This window comes from Callithrix jacchus, chromosome 6, assembly GCF_049354715.1.
Source record: "Callithrix jacchus isolate 240 chromosome 6, calJac240_pri, whole genome shotgun sequence".
Lineage (NCBI taxonomy): Eukaryota > Metazoa > Chordata > Mammalia > Primates > Cebidae > Callithrix > Callithrix jacchus.
Window position 1 is genome coordinate 58,166,906 of NC_133507.1, and position 23,442 is coordinate 58,190,347.

General features: G+C 36.7%; 1 protein-coding gene across 11 annotated transcripts in view; it reads left to right on the forward strand.

Annotated features, from left to right (window-relative positions):
- Positions 1 to 23,442, forward strand: part of METTL8 (methyltransferase 8, tRNA N3-cytidine) — a 134,777-nt gene that overhangs the window by 65,665 nt on the left and 45,670 nt on the right. For 8 of the 11 annotated variants that reach the window (XR_008482132.2, XR_013518882.1, XR_013518883.1 and 5 more), the window contains one exon: positions 12,639 to 12,730. Coding sequence is in view for 8 of the 11 variants with exons in the window: in XM_002749359.6 (XP_002749405.2) it covers positions 12,639 to 12,730 (92 nt within the window). In the remaining 3 variants the exon portion in view is untranslated. Of the gene's footprint in view, positions 1 to 2,510; positions 2,630 to 11,944; positions 12,086 to 12,638; positions 12,731 to 23,442 lie in introns of all 11 variants that reach the window. The other 3 variants (XM_078327410.1, XM_078327409.1, XM_035304558.3) reach the window with 2 other exon arrangements.

Below are 23,442 nucleotides of genomic sequence, written 5' to 3' on the forward strand. Positions count from 1 at the left end.
GAAGTGAGTATCCCGGAGTTACAAATATAAAGCCTCAAGAATAGAAAGGAAAATTTAATTGAAGTTACTTCAGTTATTAGCTGATATGCATATAACAGCTATATTTTATCTTTTCTGAGACTCACATTTTTATTTACCTATTAACATCTCTGAAATCGAGACATTTCTTATAATTTGTGCATCCTAAAATTGTAGTTGGAAATTTTTTTCTTTCTTACTGGTACAGAAAATAATAATGTACTAGATTTGATGAAATAGGATAATTACAATTTCAGAGTTCTTAATCTTCTTTTTTTTAAGTACTCAACTTGATTTATTTACAGAGTGTAATATGTCCACATGCCCAACACTCTTAGTCGGGCATGGAACATTGCAGACCCCAAAAGCTCTTGGATCCCGTCCACCTTAATTACCTCCTCCCAAGGGAAACCAAAGTCTTCAGAGTACTTAATCTTAATTTGTATGCTGTTTTGAGAGCTGTTACTCTTACTAATACAAAAACCAAGAGAGGAGAGAAAATTTAAATGATTTTCTACTGCCATACATCAGGGCTAACCTATAGAGCATTTTTTATATTGTCAGAAAAGCATTATTTTCTAATAATTGATAAATGAGCAATGTACATAGACAGAAAGTTGATCCAGGAGGAAGTACATGTGAGCATACAGGAAAATATTTAACACTTAAAAGAATACAACTGGAAACAATAAAGTAATTTTTCAGACCTACTTAATTAACACCAAAGAAAATAGAAGGAAAAGAAACTTAACACCTAGTCCAGGTAGCATTGTATATTAATACAATTTTGTTTCGTTGTATTTCTGTTTATTTTTTAACTTATCTAATCTGTCGTTTTTTCCCCTGTTCCTTTTTTCCTGCCTTCTTTTGGATAAATTGAATAATTTTTTGTATGCAATTTTTACTTCCTCTACTGGAATTTTAGCCATACATCTTTGCATTCTTTGTTAGGAGTTATTCCAAGGCAATAGTTTCAAACATTTTGGTCTCAGGATCCCCTTACACTCTTAAATTACTGAGAACCCCAAAGACTTCTTATGGATGTGGATTATGTGTATTGATATTTTCTGTATCAGAAATTAAAACTCAGACATGAAAATATTTATTAACTTCAAAACAATAATGAATCCATTACATATTAACATAAATTACATATTTTAATGAAAATATGTTTCTAAAACTGTAATATAAAGAGTGGCATTGCTCTAAATGTTTGCCAGTCTCTTTAATGTCTGTGTTAATGGAAAAATTGGATTCGCAAATCCTCTTGAATTATATGAAGATAATTTGACCCCTCACAGCTATGTGCTTATAAAGAAGAGGAGTTTTTAATAGCATTTATCAGATAATTGAGGATTTTCTTTTGATATTACACTAAATATCAATGGTGGTAGTTTATTGGTTGCAATATGGCATATGAAACCATATCACTGAAGTTTTTATATTCTGCCATACATATACATATATATATATATATGTGTATATATATATATATATATTTTTTTTTTTTTCCCCTAAGGCAGGAAGGGAGGGAAGGAGGAAGGGAGAGAGGAAGGAAGGGAGGAAGGAAGGAAGGAAGGAAGGAAGGAAGGAAGGAAGGAAGGGAGGAAGGGGGGAGGAAGGAAATCAAGCAATGAGAGAGACATTGCCGACCTGGATCTAGAGGTTTGCAAGTTGATTTCTTTTTTTTTTTTTTTTTTAAGAGAAGGAAAGAAAAAAAAATGAGTAAAGGAGAGGAAGAAAGAGGAAGAGAAAGAGAGGGTGAACGGAAATATTGCTTTATTCTGAAAAAAAATGGGTATTAATAATGGCCAATCAATGTTTCATTTAAACCTATGAGTAGGTGTGATGTGGTATTGACAGGAATGTATATTTTGTGTATTTGAAGTGGAGAGCTCTATAAATATTTATTAAGTTTACTTGTTCCGGATCTGAGTTCGAGTCCTTGATATCCTTATTAATTCTCTGTCTCATTGAATCTAAGTCTCTATGTATCTGGGTGTTAGGATCGTTAGCTCTTGTTGTTGCATTGATCCTTTTACCACTATATCTTTGTTGCTTTAAAATCTATTTTCTCCGATACGAGAATTGCAACTCCTGCTTTTTATTTATTTATTTACTTTTGCTCTCCATTTGGTTGGTAAATCTTTCTCCATCCCTTTGTTTTGAGTCTTTGTGTATCCTTGCATGTGAAACAGGTCTGGATGTAACATGCCATTGGGTTTTGACTGTGTCTTTTGATTGGGGGATTTAATCGATTTAAATTTAGGGTTACTGCCATTTGATGTTAACTGGCTATTTGATCCATTCGTTGATGAAAATTCTTCTTTATGTTGGTGCTCTTTACTTTTTGGTATATTTTTAGAAAGGCTAATACCGGTTGTTTCTTTCTGTGTGTAATGCTTCTTTCAGAAGCTCTTGTAAAGCAGGCCTGATGGTAGTAAAATCTCTGAGTACTTGCTTGTTCATAAAAGATTTTATTTTTCTTTCAGTTGTGAAGCTTAGTTTGGCTGGATATGAAATTGTGGGCTGAAGATTCTGTTCTTTGAGGATGTTGAGTATTGGCCCCCACTCTCTTCTGGCTCATAGAGTTTCTGCTGAGAGATCTGCTGTAAGTCTGATAGGTTTGCCTTTGTGGGTAACCTGACCTTTCTCTCTGGCTGCCCTTAGTATTTTCTCCTTCGTTTCAACCCTGGTGAATCTAACGATTATGTGCCTTGGGGTTGCTCTTCTTGAGGAATATCTTTGTGGTGTTCTCTGTATTACCTGGGGTTGAATATTGACCTGCTTTGCTAGTTTAGGAAAATTTTCCTGAATAATATCCTGAAGGGTATTTTCCAGCTTGGATTCATTCTCTCCGTCGCATTCAGGTACACCTATCAAACGTAAATTTGGTCTTTTCACATAGTCCCACATTTCTTGGAGACTTTGCTCATTCCTTTTTATCCTTTCTTCTCTAGTCTTGTCTTCTTGTTTTATTTCATTAAGTTGGACTTTGACCTGTGATATCCTTTCTTCTGCTTGAACAATTCGAGTGTTTAAACCTGTGCATACTTCTCGGAGTTCCTGTATTGTATTCTTCATTTCCATTAATTCACTTATATTCCTCTCTAAGTTGTCTATTCTCAATAGGATTTCGTCAAACCTTTTTTCAAAGTTCTTAGTTGGGCTACATGTTCTTTTAACTCACAGAAGTTTCTTATTATCCATTCCCTGAAGCGTGATTCTGTTATTGGGATGTGCTCGTTCTCCATCAAGCCTTGTTCCATTGTTGATGTGGAACTGTGATCATCTATAGAGGGAGAGGCATTCTGATTTTGAGTATTCTCAGCCTTTTTACGCTGGTTTCTTCCCATCATTGTAAATTTATCCTCCTGTCGTCTTTGAAATTACCAACTTTCAGATTAGGTCTCTTGAGTGGACGTCCAAGTTGTTAGTTCCCAGAGCCAGAACAGCAGTGTTAAGACTGATGGTGCTTTTCTGCCCAGGATTCTCCTGTCTGGCTTCCTTCTTGTGTCCGTAATAGGCGACTCTGCCTTCCTGGGGCTCCAAACCTCGGTCAGAAGGGGAACCAGTCTCTTTTACTCTGCGCCGAGAGCTGCCACGCCGAGGTGCCATCACAGCCGCTGCACCGGCCTCAGGAGTCGTGCTGGGGACCTGTGTGCGTCTTCCAAACCTGGGTCAGAAGGGGAGCCAGCCCTGTTTACTCTGCTCCGAGAGCTGCTGCGCCCAGGTGCTGGCGAAACCGCTGCACCGGCCATAATAGTCGCGCTGGCAACCCGTGTGACTCCTCCACTGGGGATCTTCTGCTCCGTGAGTGACCAGAATTTGTCTGAAAGTGTGGCGTCCCCTAGTTCTCTGTGCTTTCACTGAGAGCTGCAATCCTGAGATGTTAGCGATCGGCCAGCCATCTTGGATCGTTCCTCCCATACATATATTTTTTTAGGACAGTGTCTCACTATGTTGCCCAGGCTGGCCATAAACTTCTGGGCTCAAACCATTCTCCTGCCTTTGCCTCCTGAGTAGCTGGGACTATAGGAGGACTCCATGGGTCCTGGCTCTATATTCTGCCATATTATGATACACTGGTGCACTTTGGACTTCGGATAGATTCTTTACTTTTCCATGATTTTATAACATTATGCATGGATAATTTGGAAAATATTGGTTCCCTGTTTGATGTATGTCTTCTAAATGTTGACACATTTCATTATAAAGTATTTAAAAATCATGTTTGTTAATATCACCACCAGTTTCAATAGGAAAATCTTTATTGGGAAGCTCTCAAACTCATGGTGGTAGATACAAGCTTTCCAAAAGTCTAATTTTTGCTTGGAAGCACAAAATTTATTTTTGCAAACACATGCCGTAATTCGTTTTTCTTGATATGATAAGCTCATTTTGTTTACTTTTGAGAAATATATGCCAAAGTCTAAATAACTATAGCTTTATCTGTAGTTGCTCTTTCAAGTAAAAATAGCATTCCATGAAAAAAGCAGCTAGTTCACCTCACAATTCATATCGTATGAGTGCTTTTCCTCAATCAAGTCAGCCATTGTACTTCAGTACAGAAGTGCATACTTTCTGTCTTGTCACATAGACTATTAAAAAGATTTGTACCCAGAGGTCAATATTTTATAAAATTAATAATTTTTACTGCTTCATCAATCAGCGAAATTGAAAATTTTTCAGTTTTTGTAAAAATTGGTATATTCTTTACTGCTCACTTGATGATGGCAGAGAATATGACAGTTGACACATTTTGGTACTACTGTGTTCTTTCATTCCAAGGCAGTTGCAATTTTACCCTTCATTTTTTTATACCATCGCTGCAAATGTCAACATAGTAAAAGAGCAAAACAAAGTATTGTTGTGAGAGTAGTTTTGACAGTTTGAGAACCACAGCTCTAGACATTACAATGTGCTTTGTCAACTTAGTAGAGTCTACTTAGAATTAATATTGTGCCACCTAACATAAAATTAAGAACCTTATAACACAGTGTGTTTCTACTTGTCATCCCTGCAACATTTGTGCTATTGTCATATAGTTCACCTCTATGTATAAATCATTGTTTTTATTTTTGCTATATATAGTCAGATTTTTTTAAAAAGAAATTAAAAGTTTTTTAAAAGATTATTTCATTTTTACCCACATATTTACCACTTCTGTTCTATTTTTTCCACCCTGTAGATGTGAGACTCCATCTGATACCCTTTTCCTTTAACCTGAAGATATTTAACATTTCTTGCAGTGCAGGTTCTGCTGACAACAAATTCTCTCAAATTCTGTTTATCTGAAAATGTCTTTATTTTACAAATATGAAAGATCTTTTTACTCCATATGAAATTCAAGGTCGACAGATTGCCCCGATCCCACTGCCTCAGCATAAGATGTCATTGCTTTATCTTCTGCCCGTCATTATCATTGTTTCTGATGAGAAATCAGCTGTAGTTTGCATTTGTTTTCCCCCTCTATATAGTAGCTACTTTACAAATTTTTTTTTTATCTTTGATTTTTATAAGTTTTATCTGTATTTATATTGCCTGGGGTTTGCTGTTTCCTGCCTGGCTATTGAGCGTCTCTTTTTCTTCTTTAACTTCAAATTTGGAAAAGTTTTAGTCAGTATATTTTTATTTTTTTAATCCATTTTCTCTCTCTCCTCTATTTCTGGGCTTTCAATTTATGTATTTGTTATACCAATTGGTATTATCCCACAGATTACTGAGACTCATACTTGTTTTTCAATCTTTGTCTCTCTGTTCTTCAATTTGAATAATGTCTACATGTGTCATTAAGTTTAATGATCCATTCTGCCAGTGTCTGTCAGCTGTTAAGCCTCCCAATTCTTTTTTTTTTTTTTTTTTTTGAGACAGGGTCTCACTCTGTCACCCAGGCTGGAGTGGTGTGATTATAGATCACTGCAACCTCAACTTCCTGTACTCAAGTGATTCTTACACCTCAGCCTCCCAAAGTGCTGGGATTACATGTGTGAGCTACCATGTAATGCCCACCTGAGCCTACTCAACTCTTTATTTCAGATGTTTTGTATGGAATTTTTGTTTTGGAATTTCCTTTTTTAAAAAAGTGTTTTCATTTTTTTCTGAGATTTCTTCCATCTGTGCATTCATTCTGTCCATCTTTTTCTTTAAATCTTTTAATATATTTTTCAAAGCTGTTTTAAAATCCTTGTGTACTAATTCCAATATTTGGTTTTCTCAAAGTCTATATTTATTGACTGACTTTTCTCTTGATTTGCATGTCTAATAGTTTTTGATTGTATGGTGAACATTGTGGATAATATCTTCTATGGAGTCTGGCTTATGCTGTCTTCCTTTAAAGATGTTGAGTTTTTTCTGGCAAGTGGTTAAATTTCTGCCAGCTTCTTCTTGGATCAAATTTGATTTTAGGTGTTGTTTGGGTAGCACTATTTTGATAATGTCCTGAATCTAGTGTGGTTCTTCTTCCTATGGCATGACATTTCTAGGGTCTTAAATTAAATGCTCACGGTGCTCAGAGAGATCTTTTCACTCTGGCTTAGTGAGAACTCCAATGTTACCAAGCACTGTACTACCTATCTCATCAGTTCTCTTTTCTCCACTCTCATTCCTAGAATCCTCTTTATTCTACTAGGCCCTGTGGTGACTCTGCCTGTAGATAAGCAGCCAGCACTAGCTAAAAACCTTAGGAGAACTCTTGTAGTCTTCAGGCACCCTCTTGTCTCTCTGTCTTCCTGTATCCTGTTGCACAAATCCTCACCACCTCAGCAGCTCTGAACTCTGATCTCTGCCTTCTCAACTCATGAAACTGCCACTCAATGAGACAACCTCTCTGCACCACAGTCTAGAACCTGACCCCAGACAGAACAGGTGGATGTGGGGACTCACCTTTTGTGTTTTTCTTCTCTGAAGGATCAGTTCTGCACTGTCTGAAGTATAGTCCAGTGTATAAAAGCAGTTGCTTTATATATTTTATCTAGCGTTATAATTATTTATGGCAGAAGGGTAAAGTCCACTGCCAGGTACTGTGTCATGGCCAAAATCATAAGTCCTATACCACAGTTTTAAGTCATAATTATGATGAAGATTTTATAGTATATAGAAAAATGTATGTGTGTTTGTTTATGTAGCTATGTAATAAATATGACTTCATAATAGAATTAAGAAGTACTGAAATAGTTTTAGGCTGAAAGTAATAAACTCTATGTTTTTCTTTAACCCAAGAATAAATATATTTTTTTTTTTCTGAGAGAGCACAGAAAGAGACAGATTCCTTTTTATTAAAGTAGGCTGAACAATAGTCTTCCCAGGTTTCGTATTTTAGGTGGAAACAGAAACTCTCATTTATGCTTTAAATAAATATTTCTGGAGAACACATGTTGTTTCAACAAGCACTCTTTGTACTAGTGTAACAAGTTAAAAATCCAGGTCCTCAGTTCAAGAAACTCATAGATTTGGCAAATATATATATAATATATATATTATATATATATATTTTGAGACAGAGTTTCGCTCTTGTTACCCAGGCTGGAGTGCAATGGCGCGATCTCAGCTCACTGCAACCTCCGCCTCCTGGGTTCAGGCAATTCTCATGCCTCAGCCTCCTGAGTAGCTGGGATTATAGGCATGCACCACCATGCCCAGCTAAAAATATGTTTTTTTAAATTCCCTACTCATCTACTACAATTTGTTGAATTTGTCAAATATCACTGTCTTATAGAACAAAATTATGTTCTATAGTGAGGCCATCACATACATAGTAAATGACAAAGACAGAAAAATAGTTAATATTGAGTTATTTGGTTTATATCTGAATATTAAAAAGTATAACAAGTAATACCACCTTCAGCAGAATTTTCTCTAGGTAAGATTATCAAAAACTTTAGTATCCAGATTAAATAATTGGGGTGTGTGTATGTTTTAACTGTTTCAAATCAAACCAAACATACAATTATTTAGATTACTATTGCCATAAACTAAAAGCTAAATCAAGGAAACATCATTCAGTTGTACTATAGATATGGAAGGAAGAGGAAATATATATGTAAAATATATATACAAACAAATTATAGGACATGTAAAAACTTTTCTTACTCCATACATGAGGCCAACAAACATATGGAAAAATGCTTATCATCACTGGTCATTAGAGAAATGCAAATCAAAACTACTTTGAGATACATCTGACACCAGTTAGAATGGTGATCATTTAAAAATCTGGAGACAGATGCTGGAGAGGATGTGGAGACATAGGAACACTTTTATATTGTTGGTGGGAGTGTAAATTAGTTCAACCATTGTGGAAGACAGTGTGGCGATTCCTCAAGGACCTAGAAATAGAAATTCCATTTGACCCAGCAATCCCATTACTGGGTATATAGCCAAAGGATTATAAATTGTTCTACTATAAGGACATATGCACATGAATGTTCATTGCAGCACAGTTTACAATAGCAAAGACCTAGAACCAACCCAAATGCCCATCGATGATAGACTGGACAGGGAAAATTTGGCACATATACACCATGGAATATTATGCAGCCATCAAAAACGATGAGTTCGTGTCCTTTGTAGGGACATGGATGAACCTGGAAACCATCATTCTCAGCAAACTGACACAGAATAGAAAATCAAACACTGCATGTTCTCACTCATAGGTGGGTGTTGAACAATGAGAACACATGGACACAGGGAGGGGAGCATCACACACTGGGGTCTGTTGGGGGGAAATAGGGGAGGGACAGCGGGAGGTGGGGAGTTGGGGAGAGATAGCATGGGGAGAAATGCCAGATATAGGTGAAGGGGAGGAAGGCAGCAAATCACACTGCCACGTGTGTACCTATGCAACAATCTTGCATGTTCTTCATATGTACCCCAAAACCTAAAATGTAATTAAAAGAAAAAAATCTTGTCTTACTCAAAAATCTTTTATTTTTGAGATTTTTTTCTCAAATTCAAATTTTCATGAAAAGTATATTTTGCATTTTCTGCTCAGTTTTCTTTTTTATATCTCCTTTTTAAGAAAACATTACTTCCTTCGTATTATGAGGGTTGATGACTTTTTCCTCAAGAAGGGTAAAGTTTTAAAGATGATTGTTATGTATCTTAAACATAGAGTACAGGTTTTATATATAGTTTTTAAAAAAATTATCTCTAGTTGAAGCTTCTTTACAATATTAAGGAAATTAAAGATACATCTTTCTTACTCCTATTCAAACATAATTGTTTTTTTAGCTCACCACTTGGAATCTTCACCCAGTGAGTATATAATTTTAAACAGTTGTAATTATAATACATATATAATTTGGCCGGGCTCATCCCTGTAATCCCAGCTCTTTGGGAGGCCAAGATACGTGGATTGCTTGAGCCTAGGAGTTCAAGACCAGCCTGAGCACAGGGCAAAACTCCATCTCTATAAAAAACACAAAAAAATTAGTCAAGTGGTTGGGTGCAGTGGCTCACACCGGTAATCCCAGCACTTTGGGAGGCCAAGGTGGGCAGATCACCTGAGGTTGGGAGTTCAAGACCAGCCTGACCAACATGGAAAAACCCCATCTCTACTAAAAATACAAAATTAGCTGGGCATGGTGGCACATGCCTGTAATCCCAGCTACTTGGGAGGCTAGGCAGGAGAATTGCTTGAACCCAGGAGGCAGAGATTGCAGTGAGCAGAGATTGTGCCACTGCACTCCAGCCTGGGCAACAGAGCAAGACTCTGTCTAAAAAAAAAAAAAAATTTATATATATATATATAAATTTTTGGTTATTTTATAAATCCTTTTCTATATTGTCATATAATAGTCATATTTATTATCTTGAATTTCTGTATAATATTCCTTGGATTTACTATGATTTTTTTCATTTCCCTGCCACTGAACTTGTTTCCAGTTTTCTAGTATTTTGCTATTAATATTATACTTAATGTTCCAGTGAATATCTTCATACAAATATTTTTCTATACAGAATTTCTTAGTTCTTTTGAGTTATGTCATTTCAGTAAGTTCCCAGAAGTACAATTTATTGGCCAAACTCTATAAACCATTTTTCCTCTTTGGTTTTTGTTGCTGTTAAATACTTGATTATTTTCAGTTTGTTTATTAGTTACTTGTTTCTATGCTTAAATTCTATTGTAGTTGTATTTATTGGTAATAAAAAGTTGTATGATTCTTACTGCTAGCTGTTGAGTTTTGGGATACATGAATCCAGTTCTTCCAAAGTAAAGAACTGTCATAAAGCAGCAGGGCTAGAGGAAGTCCCCATAAATACAGTAGGAACATTTTAATAGGTTTCTGTGGGGATTCTGTAACTGTACAGTAAAAAAAAAAAAAATCTGTTCTGCAGGAACTTAGGGTATAATATTCCCCTCACTTAGCAGGTAAGAAAAGGAAGCAACATAAAGAACAGTGTAAGGAAGTTACTGTTAAGAAATAAGTAAATTTATTAAATACTTAAGAAGTAGCAAGTTAAACTAAAAGCTTAAATGCTTAAAGCTGAAGACCACATGTACTCTCATTGTCTCACAGCTTTATTCTTCCCAGAAAATAGATTGTTCTATTTTCTTTCCTATATGTGGTAGAAATTTGTAGCTAAGAAACTCATTCCTAGCCTTAAAAATACTATTTTTTCAATAAATAACTTGTTGCCTTTAAAGTCACAACTGTCATGTAATTGTATTCAATATAGTATATTTATATATACAGAATGTATAGTTGCCAGCCCTAATTTTTATGTGATTACTCACATATGGTAAAATAAGTCAAACAAAAGCTATTCTTTTTTTTTTTTTTTGAGACGGAGTTTCGCCATTGTTACCCAGGCTGGAGTGCAATGGCGCAATCTCGGCTCACCACAACCTCCACCTCCTGGGTTCAGGCAATTCTCCAGCCTCAGCCTCCTGAGTAGCTGGGACTACAGGCGTGCGCCACCATGCCCAGCAATTTTTTGTATTTTTAGTAGAGATGGGGTTTCACCATGTTGACCAGGATGGTCTCAATCTCTTGACCTCGTGATCCACCCGCCTAGGCCTCCCAAAGTGCTGGGATTACAAGCGTGAGCCACCGCGCCTGACAACAAAAACTATTCTAATCTCATTTATTAAAGTAAGAGACAAAGCCATTTAATGATTGTTTGACTTTTACATAATTGGATTTTATTTAAATACTGGTGGTTAAACTTTTATCTATGAAACTCTGAAAACATTCTCATTCACTTTTCCTGGATACTGCAACATACTAGGGTTTTTTTTGATTTTTTGTTTTTTGTTTTAAAGAAAACAGCTTCTCACCTTCAGTGGTGTATTTGTAGCCAGATCACTGGAATATACCCTCTTATATCTGATTGTATAAGCATACTTAAAATAGTACGAAGCTTACCATCATTCCATCCAATGCAACTCCATATTGTGTCATTGTTTCCCACACTTTCCTACTCAGTTTTAAGACCTTGGAATCATTCATGACTCTTAGACTGCTTCTCCGCCAATATCTATTTAATCTCTAGGTCTTAATTACAGTGTTTTCAGTGTCTCTCTCTCCACCCTTCCTTCCTATTCTCCATTGGCACCACTTTAGTCCTGGGACTCATTATGTAATAAATAAATGATGGTAATTATTATTGTAATTATGATCATGCTAACTGCTCAATGTTTGTCGGTCACAACACAATGTACTTCCAAGAATTGTATAATTTATCCCTTTTCACCAGTCACATGACCACATATATCATAATATAATAGTGTTAGGGGTTTTTCTTTTAGGCTATATGCAACTTGAATATGGAGTGTGTAATTTTTTATTGTTTAGCAATAAAAATTTACTCCTGGTTTATTCCCAGAAATTGCTTTACTTACTTATAGTCTAATCTATTGCAAAAAGAAAATGCAAACTTTGTGAAAACAAAACTTAAAAATAATTACCTTTCTTCTATACAGTTGTTGCTTCTATTCCAAGAAAGACAATTTTTGCAGCAGAAAATAATATCTTCTCATACAAGGAGAGTAGACTCTGAAACTAAAAATACTTATAGAAAGTTCCAGAACTTAGAAAAGTGACCTTTTCATGTGCTATATCAGGTACTGTATCACTTAAATGTAAATGAGTCCTTTTATGGAAATTAAAGTAGATAATAAGAAAAACAAATCTAAAGTTACTTTAAAAATTGCAAGCTAAGTACAAAACATTTTAAAACTTTCATCTATTTGACAGCAAAGTGTTAGAATACAAGTGTTGTAAGAGAAGCATTTAAAACCAACTGAAGAATGTTTTGTTCATAAATTAACAAAAAGGCAAATAAATTTAGCCTTAGAGTAAAAAACAGCAAACCATACCAGCACCCAAATAATCATACACCAGGGTGTTCTGAGGACATTACTTTAGCAGCCATTTCCCAGAGGTAGCTGGGGCTTGCAGCACAACCAGATTTAAACAGAAGAATCGTAGGAGTTCCATGGTTGTACCAGAGCCATCAGTAGGAACATCTGACACAAAATGTATTCATTCCATGTGGAATTAGTCAGTATAATTTGTCTTCAGCTAATCTAGAATGAAAGATTTGGTTCCTTGTCACCTTTTTTCTGCCTTTTTCAATGATAAAGCATATTTTACAATCTTTTTATTTTTTAATAGGGATCATATGCAGTGGTCTAACGAAGAAGAAGAAGCAGCCAGAAAAAAAGTAAAGGAAAACTCAGCTGTGCAAGTCCTTCTGGAAGAGCAAGGTAGCCAACTGTGTGCTGTAGCTCCTGCTTTAGTCACTTTCCTTCTCCTCATGTCATTGCTTCTGAGAGTTCTTAGCCTCTCCTGATGCCAGTCCACTTGTTCCATTTGGTAGAATTCCCAATTCTTCGAGTGTAGTGGGACCAAAGTTAATGAAATTTGTATTCACCCCTATAATTGTGTCTTTCAGTAGTCATATTATTGCTTTTTCTGGGAGATATACACATGGGTGGCATTTCAAACAAAATATGAAAACATAATTTTAAACTTTTCCACTTGCTATGCTGCTTTTACTATGCTATTATGCATTTTACTTGCTAGGATCTTTGAACAAATTTATAAACTTTGAGCAAAGAAGATAAAGTCATATCAAAATGATGCTGCAGTTTTAGGATAAATATAAAGTTTCAGTAAGAATCGAAGACAGTTTTCTTGAAGGCCTTTATATTTAAGTTAAATTCAGGTAAGGAATTTAAACATTCATAAATAATTTTTTAAAAATTGGCCTGTGCTACCATCAGAAAAAAACCTAGGGGCTGGGAGCCATGGTTCATGCCTGTAATCCCAGCACTTTGGGAGGCGGAGGTGGGCAGATCACGAGTTCAAGAGATCCAGACCATCTTGGCCAACATGGTGAAACCCTGTCTCTACTAAAAGGACAAAAATTAGCTGAGCATGGTGGTGCACACCTGTAGTCCCAGCTACTCAGGAGGCTGAGACAGGAGAATGACTTGAACCCAGGTGGCAGAGGTTGCAGTGAGCTGAGATCATGCCGCTGCACTCCATGCTGGCGACAGAGTGAGACTCCATCTCAAAAAAAAAAAAAACAACCAAGAAATGTTGATTCCATGTTATGGCTGTCATGAATAGAGCTGCAGTAGACATGGAAGTGCAGTTATCTCTTTGATATATACCTGTTAGTCATTTGTACATCTTCTTTTGAGAAATATCTATTCTGATGTTTTGCTTTTTTTTTTTTCTGAGTCAAGGGTCTTGTTGCCCAATGTGGAGTGCAGTGGTGAGAGCATGGCTTACTACAGCTTTAATCTCCCTGGGTTCGGGTGATCCTCCTGCCTTAGCCCAGGGTGGTATCAAACTCCTCGGCCTCCTAGACTGCTGGGATTACAGGAGTGAGCCACTGCCCCAACCTTGCCCATTTTTTAATTTTGATTTTTTTTTTTTTTGCTTTTGAATTATTTGAGCTCCTTAATATATTCCAGTTATTAATCCCTTGTCAAATGTGTAGTTTGCAAATATTTTCTTCCATTCTGTGGGTTGTGTCTTCGCTTTGTTGATTCTTTCATTGCTATACAGGAGCGTGTTAGCTTGATGTAATCCCATTTTCTATTTTTGCTTTGGTTGCCTGTGCTTTTGAAATCTTTAGACAAATAACAAATACTAGGCAAATAAAAATACTCTAATGTCCTGGAGCATTTCCCTCAATGTTTTCTTCCAGTAGTTTCATAATTTCAGGTCTTAGATTTAAGTCTAGTCCATTTTGATTTGATCTTTGTATATAGTAAATAAGAGTCTAGTTTCATTCTTTTGCAAATAGTTTTCCAGTTTTTCCAGCACCATGCTGATTTGGTTACCATAGCTTTGTAATATGTTTTGCAGTCAGGTAGTACGATGCCTCCCGCTTTGTTTTTTTTTTTCTGAAATGGAGTTTTGTTCTGTTGCCCAGACTGGAGTGCAGTGGCGTGATCTTGGCTTACTGCAGCCTCTGCCTCCCAGGTTCAAGCAGTTCTTCTGCCTCAGCCTCTTGAGTAGCTGGGATTACAGGTGCCCACCATCACATCCAACTAATTTTTGTGTTTTTAGTAGAGACAGAGTTTTGCCATGTTGGCCATGCTGGTCTTGAACTCCTCACTTAAAGTGATCCGCCCACCTCTGCCTGCCAAAGTGCTGGGATTACAAGTGTGAGCCACCGCACCTGGCCTCAGCTTTGTTCATTTTGCTCAGGATTGCTTTGGCTTTTCTGGATCTTTTGTGGTTCTGTAAAAAGTTTAGGGGCCAGGCACAGTGGCTCATACTTGTAATCCCAGCATTTTGGGAAGTCTAGATTGAAGGATTGCTTGAGCCCAGAAGTTCAAGACCAGCCTGGGCAATATGGCTAAAACCTGTCTCTACAAAAAATACAAAAATTAGCCAGGCACTGTGGCTCACACCTGTAATCTCAGAACTTTGGGAGGCCAAGGCAGGTAAATCACCTGAAGTCAGGAGTATGAGACCAGCCTGGCCAACATGGTGAAACCCAGTGTCTACTAAAATTTATATATATAAATTAGCCAGGCCTGGTGGCATGCGCTTGTAATCCCAGCTACTCAGGAGGCTGAGGCTGGAGAATCACTTAAACCTGGAAGATGGAGGTTGCACTGAGCCAAGATTGCACCACTGCACTCCGGCCCAGGCAACAGAGCGAGACAATGTCTCAAAAAAAAAAATACAAAAATTAATCAAGTATTGTGGTCATGCACCTGAAGTCCCAACTACTCAGGGAGCTGCAGCTGGAGGATTGTTTAAGCCCATGAGTTTGAGGCTGCAGTAAGCTGTCATTGTGCCTTGCTCCAGACTGGGTGACAGAGTGAGAACCTGTCTCAAAAAAAAACAAAAGAAAAAAATTTCAGGATTTTGTTTTCTATTTCTATGAAGAATGTCATAAGTATTTTGATTGGGATTGCATTGAATCTGTAAATTCCTTTGTGTAGAATTGTCATTTTAACGATATTAATTATTGGAACCTATCAGCATGGAATATCTTCTCATTTTTTAATGTCCTCTTTAATTCTTTTATGAGTGTTTTAAAGTTTTCCTTGTATAGGTGTTTTGCTTCTCTAATTAAATTGATTTCTAGGTATCTTATATTCTTTGTAGCTATTGTGAATGGAATTGCTTTCTTGATTTCTTTTTCAGATTGTCCACTGTTGGCATATTTAAATGCTACTGATTTTTGCACGTTGATTTTATATCCTGCAATTTTACTAAATTTATCAGTTTTTCTAAGTATAAGATCATATTGTTGCCCAGGTGCAATAGTGCATGCCTATAATCCTAGCACTTTGGGAGGTCCAGGTGGGCAGATCTTGAGGCCAGGAGTTCAAGACCAGCCTGGCCAACATGGCAAAACCCTGTCTCTACTAAAAATACAAAATTTAGCTGGGCATGGTGGTATATGCCTGTAGTCCCAGCTACTCAGGAGACTGAGGTGGGAGAATCACTTGAACCCAGGATGCACAGTAAGCCAAGATCACTTTCCCACCACTGCTCTGTAGCCTGAGCGACAGAGTGAGACCCTGTCTCAAAAAAAACTTATATTGTCTGTGAACAAGGCTAATTTGACTTCTTCCTTTCCAATTTGGCTGCCCTTTATTTCTTTTGCTTGCCTAATTTCTCTGGCCAGGACTTCTAGTATTATGTTGAATTAAAGTGGAATAAGTGGGGATTCTTGTCTGTTCCATATAGATGAATGGATAAAAAAGATGTGGTATATATACACAATGGAATATTATTCAGCCATTTAAAAAAGAATGAAATCTTACCATTTGCAGCAACATGAACTGGAAGTCCTTATGTTAAGTGAAATAAGCCAAGCACAGAAAGATAAATATTGCATGTTTTCATCCATATGTGGGAGCTAAAACAGTGGATGTTATGAAAATAGAGAATGGATTGTTAATTACCAGAGGCCAGGAAAGGGTAGGGGGTGAGGAGAGATTGATTAATGGGTACAAATATACAGTTAGATAGAAGGAATAAGACCACGTGTTCAATAGATTAGTAGGGTGACTAATTCACAATAATCTACTAAAAATTTCAGAATAGCTAGAAGAGGCCAGATGAGGTGGCTCCATGCCTGTAATTTCAGCACTTTGGGAGGCTGAGATGGGTGGATCACCTGAGGTTAATGACAAGCATCGATAAGGCTCTGGAGAAATTGGAGCTCTTGTGTATTGTTGTTTGGATTGTAAAATGGTGTGGCTGCTGTAGAAAACAGTATGGAAGTTCCTAAAAAAAAAAACCAAAATAGAACTGCCTTGTGACCCAGCAATCCCACCTCTGGTTTATATGCAAAAGAATTTAAAGCAAAGTCTTAAAGAGATAATTGCACACCTATGTTCGTAGCAGCACTGTTCACAATAGGCAAAAGATGGAAGCACCCTAAATGCCTATCATCAGATGAATGGTTAAAGCAAATGTGGTATATACATAAAATGGAATCGTATTCTGGCTTAAAAAGGAAAGAAATCCTGTCACATTCTACAACATGGATGAACCTTGAGGACATTATGCTAAGTGAAATAAGCCATCAGAAAAAGACAAATATTGTATGATTCCACTTATATGAGACATCTAAAGTAGTCAAATTCATAGAAAGAAAAATGGTGGTTACCAAGGGCTACAGAAAGGGAGTACATATTAAGAAAATTTAAGATAATTCCCTCTTAATCCTACTATTCTAATATATTTGTTTTTAGTTCACCATTTAGAACATTTACCCAATGTGTATATAATTTTAAGCAATTGTCATTATAATACATAGTTTGGGGATCTACTTTTTTAACATCATGTTATTTCATAAACACTTATCCATAAAAGGGAAAGTTGTTATTTAATGGGTATATAGTTAATAGTCTGGCAAGATAAAAACATCCTGGAGGTCTGTTTCACAGCAATATGAATATACTTTACTGAATTATACATTTTAAAATAGTTAAGATGGTAAATTTTATGTGGTTTTATCACAAAAAAAAGCACACTACAAACCGAAGAAGTTGGCCTGTGTCAGCTGGGCACGGTGGCTCAAACCTGTAATCCCAGCACTTTGGGAGGCTGAGGTGGGCAGATCACGAGATCAAGAGATTGAGACCATCCTGGCCAACGTGGTGAAACCCTGTCTGTGCTAAAAAAAAAAAAACAAAAATTAGCTGCGCGTGGTGGAGCACGCCTGTAGTCCCAGCTACTTGGGAGGCTGCCGAGATTGTGCCACTGCACTCCAGCCTGGCAAAAGAGGGAGACTCCGTTTAAAAAAAAAAAAAGTTGGCCTGTGTTGTCCTCATTGCATAGCTGGGAACCCACAGACACTTTGCCCAACTCCTATACTCTTCTCTATAGAATTTTCCACCTTATTTTTCTTAAAATGATTTCTCCCTTAGAACATGTTGGTTCTTTTTTTTCTTTTTAAAAATAGTTTAAGTATAAAATAGAAATTTATACAACTGATAAATGAATTCTCACATAGTTCAATAAATCTTCACAAAGTGAACACACTTATGTAAACATCACCCACATCAAGAAACAGAGTATTACCTATTAACTGAGAAGTTTCTATGTGCTCCTTCTCAATTACAGTACTCCCCCTTACCCCACCAATCCCACAAATGGTGGCCCTTAGAGCCACTATTCTGGCTTCTAATACAATAGATTAGTTTTGCCAGAATAACTTGGTTCTAGTCATCATTTTTTGGTCACCTTTTGGGAACATCCATGTAACTGTTAGATAAAGCAAGGGTCAGCAAACTATAGCCTATGGTCCAAATCCAGCCGGCTGCCTTTTTTTGTTAATTGTTTATTGGAACACAGACACGCTCATTTGTTGACATACTGTCTATGACTACTTTTGAGCTATAGCCAATGTTGAATCGTTGCAACAAACACTGTTGCAACTGGCCCACAGAGACTAAAATACTATCTGGCCCATTACAGAAAAAGGTTTCCAACCCCTGAGATAGAATTTTGTTTCTAGATTGATCAGCTGTCCTGGAACTCCCCAGGGAAAGACGTTAGCATTCCTCTGTGTAAGCCAAGCATAGGGAAGGAAGATCACTAATCCCACTGATAGTTAACTATTGTTCTGGTGACTTTAGTCCACAAATTGAGGCTAAAGTTTGAAAAAAGGTAGCTGGGGAGCCTGAGCTAATGGGACTGCCCTCATTAGCTGCCCTTCACTAGTGAAGAGGGCAGTGCCTACCTATCTTATCTTATGGTATCATTTGCTATTTCGTAGAGCCAGTTCTCCATCCTCCTCCTAAGCCCCTTAATGTATCCTGCAGGGTGGATAAAAACAAAGAGCACCTGATCCACAGGGCCATCATTCTATTTTTATAAGCTTCAACCATGAAGTCCCTGAGTGGAATATGGCCAGGGAGTATTGGGGTTGGATTCGAGGGTGCATACCAGTGTCAGTACTGCTTACGAATCAGCCAACATTGCATTCCTTTGCAGGAACTCTGTCACTGTTTCTGAGGAAGTATAACTTTGCTTCTTTGCCAGCAGCTACACAGACATATTTTCCACATTACTCAAGCTTCTGCTAGTGGCCACCTGGATGTGACAGACAGAGTCAACCCTATACTGAATTAAAAGTTATCAGCCATCTTAATTCATTTCCAGGAAGTTAAAAATTATCCACAATATGTTTCCTGATAATATGAAAAACTAAGGATTTTTTGTCCTATTTTTCAATATTTCCGTTTAGAACATAAATAGATGAGCAGTGCTGATTGTGTTCCCTTAAAGTGCTCTGTATGTGGCTGCCTATTTTGTCCTATTTATGTTAACAATGAACTTGAGTGAAGCTAATGAGAAGGTTATTTTAGGGCCTTGGAAACCACAGTAAAGGAAAATGACAGTTCCCGTAGAACTGTAGTGTGACTGAAATAGAAAGGTGGTGACTGGCCTTTCTCTATAGAAGCAGGAAAGGCAGGCAGGAGAGGGTTGATGATACCACTTTAAAGCATTTAATTTGCTTATTAGTATGTCCAGTCTCTTTCCGTGCAAGTTTTCTGACTGCTGTGGAGACACAGAACAAAAAATTCCATTTCAAAATGACTCAAAGAGGTGGGGGCTTCTACTAGGTCCCTTCTGCATCCCCTCTGTAACACTATTCAGTGTGGTGGGCTTCATACCTGTCAGGGGACCACTGCAGAGAGAAGGAACACATTATGGGGGTGACCATCTTATCACATATAAGCAAAGGCACACAGAGCAGTAACTGAGGCTGCCCAGAGGGTGGCAAAGGAAGAATGCTTTTGTTCTGAGGAACCATATTGAGTGGCAGGACGTTACAGTGAGAGCCACCCAGTGCAGTTTCTGCTAGGGACCACAGACCTGCCAGTCTCCAGCACCCTGGATGAGGCTTCAGGTTTCATATTTAATGTCTCTGATGAATATGGGTCAAGGCAAATAGATTGTTTAAAAGCTCTACTTTCAAACACTGTGAGAACGCACAGGAAGCTGTGACCTGGCTCTTCAGCAAGTGCCTCTGTGAACCACCATCTTTTCTTACCTAGGAGAGTCCTAAGTCTTTGAAAGAGCCAGTGTTCTCTCATCACAGAGTATTCTATATACAGATTATTATACAGCAGAAGCACTGTTTACTGATATTATCTCACTTTATTTTAATGCAACTGGGAGGAAATACTGGTTGTTCTCCCATGTTGGCCAACTCTCTGGCACATTTCTTTTGCTCTCTGTGTGTCTCGGGCTCTCCTGTCACTCCTATTTCCCATTGCTCACATATTGTCTCAGCTGTTGGTGAGAACTAAAATCAAGAAACACTCTAACAATCTGAAAGTAAGAAATTATGCATCACAAATAATAGTCTTTTGCTGCAGGATGGTTGACATTTCATTTCTGTGATTAAAATGTATATGACATCTAGGACTGGATGCAGTGGCTCACATCTGTAATCCCAACACTTTGGGAAACTGAGGTGGATCACTTGAGCCCAGAAATTTGAGACCAGCCTGAGCAGCAATGAGACCCCATTTCTACAAAAAATTTAAAAGTTAACCAGGCATGGTTGGGTATGCCTGTAGTGCCAGCTACTTGGGAGGCTGAGATGGGAAGATCACTTTAGCCCAGGAGGTCAAGGGTGCAGTGAGCTGTGACTGCACCACTGCACTCCAAGCTGGGTGCAGAGTAAGCCCTTGTCTCAAAAAAAAAAACAAAAAAAAAAACAAAAAAACAAACTAGCATCCAGGCCCTCATTTCTTTCAGTAAGATTGCCCAGATTAATGATTTTTAATTACACATTTCCCTTTTGTGATTTCTTTTCAATTTTACTACAGCTCAGATTTCTTTTAAAAGCAGGTTAATTCAGAAAATTATTAAGATACAGAGGAAGATACATTTGACAATTTTTGAGTTAACATAATTAAATCTAATTATGTTTTATAATTTCCTAAAAAATAAAAATCTCCAGTGTGTCCTATCTCAGCCATTTAGCAAATGTAATGGGTCTTTTAAACTGAATAACAAAAGCAGCTGCTATTTTTACTTTTAAGTATCCTGTAAATAATAACTATCTACCTATGGAAAGTTATCTATGTCAAGCAAAAGAATGTGTCTCACTATACTTTACTTTGTGAACACCTTACCATTGAGAGGATGTTCTATGTGAAATAAAAAATAGAGTTTGTGCTTATAAATTTAGGTTATTTGTTTATAAGTTGACTTTGGTTGTTTAAAATTTTATGCAGGGCTTTTAGAAACCTACTTTTAATTTCACAAGTTTAAGAGTTTTATTAGACAATGAATTTTCTCATTGACGTGTGGCAATTTCCAACTTTGAGAGCTCAGGTATTTGCGTAATTGATGTGCAAAAATAACTTTAAATTGCTTTTTGTTACATGGCAACTTAGAATAAATTTTCATAATTCATATTAATCATATTATATATGTCATACATAAATGGTTTAATTCAGTTTCTTAGTTGTGAGTTCATTGTGATTCAGAATGAATTCTGAATATTTAAGGATGGTTAGTGTGCATATTTTTTCTTTCCCTCAGCAGTATTGAATTTAATAAGTGAATAATTGAGAGGTTGCTTCATCGGGCTATAGTTAAATAGATTGCTACATCCCTCTTACTGCCACTGGCATAAAGCAATTACCTCTGAATCACCAACCTAGGAAAGAAAAAAGTAAAAAAATTTTCCTTCAAGAAAAATTCATCATTAATACATCTGTTTATAAGGTCAGTTAGACAAGATGAAGACAGGGCAGATTTCTCCACACTTATTTTATCATTACTGACCTGCCTTACCAGCAGCTTGATACTGAATTTTTCACTCATGGTCAGAGCAGTAACTCCTCCAATTCCCCTGTTAACACAGATACTCTTGCAATTCAGGAAATTAAATCATACACTGAAGGTGTTTGTTGTCTCATAATCATAATTATGATGATTGACCAAGCTGTGGGGTCTCAGAAGCTCTCACACATTACTGGGAACCATGGAGTTGATTCGAGAAGTTACTGAAAGCCAAATTCCTATCTTACAGGCAGCTGGCAAAAAGAAGAAAAGAAAAAGTTAAAAAAAAAAAAAAAAAAGCCAAATTTTAGCCACTGGTGCTGCTTCTCTGTTTTGTTTCCATCCCACAAACCCATCTATTCTCATAGAGCGTTTAATGTTCCTATTGCTCATCATTTCATCATATAACTTTGCATGGTTTATATTTCTTATAATTCAAAGTATGCAGTTTAATTATGTATTTCTGATCTGTCTTAATGAAGGGTAACTCTAATCAGCATTATTTTTACAATGTATTTATGCTGATTGTAAGCCACACTGAGGTTTTAATTTCAACTTGATACTTCATAATTGAGAAGAAAATACAAATCAGAAAAGAAGAGATAATTTTCAGAATTATTTTGGTGGGGATTGATACTGACTGTATGTTAGGGAAGTAGTGTAGTGTAATGGGCGAGAGCATGGGCTTTAGAGTTTAGCAGATGTGAACTACTCTTTCTGGCTGGGTGACCTTGGGGAAATTCTTTATTCCCTGTGACATTGAATTTTTTTTCTCTGCAATTGGAATAATAAAATCTATCTGAGAGATACTGCTAGGATTAAATAGGGGGAAAAAATCCAAGTAAAGCATTTAATATAGTGTGTAGCCCATAATAAACATTTAATATGTGTTATTGTTGTTATTTTTAATGTTACTGTTAATGGTATAATTTATGTAATTATCTAATTTCTTTTCTCCTAATTCCTGAGTGGAAAATAGTTTAAAAGGCTTGAAAATATTTATATTAGCAAACTCTGACTATCATTTACTAATAGTAATCAAGTTATTTTTATAGATTACATAGGCTAGAGTTGAATTTAGATACTTGACATGTTTGGTTGCTGAACCAGATTGCAGTCACGTTGCTACAGATTCATTTTCTCTTTAAATTGTAAAAATTAAAACAGTAGTACAGACTCATGTTTAAAACAGCAATCTGATCCAAGATTTTGGAGTTTGTAGAACTGATAATGTTTAATGTTCTCCATAAATTCATGGGGCTTAATAGGAAAATACACAGAATTTTTAGAGCTTAAACAGACTTTAGAGATACTACTCTAATTCAAACTCTTGATCAAATGAGGAAACTCTGTAGGCAATTTGAATGAATTCAGCTAAGACTTTGTGTGAGAAGTCGATACAGCTTTGCAAAAGAAAGAGGTACCTAATAATGATTAAATTGTTATCATTGCTTCAAATTTTCATTTGATTGTTATGAATGCCTATCAAATAAATTTTAGAGCTGCCATCAATGTATATACTATCCTGTGTATTTTCTCTTAATATTATTATCCTGTATTTATTTGTTTATTTTGATTTATCTTTTTGAGACGGAGTTTCACTCTTGTTACCCAGGCTGGAGTGTGATGGGGTGATCCCAGCTCACTGCAATCTCCGCTTCCCAGGTTCGAGCGATTCTCC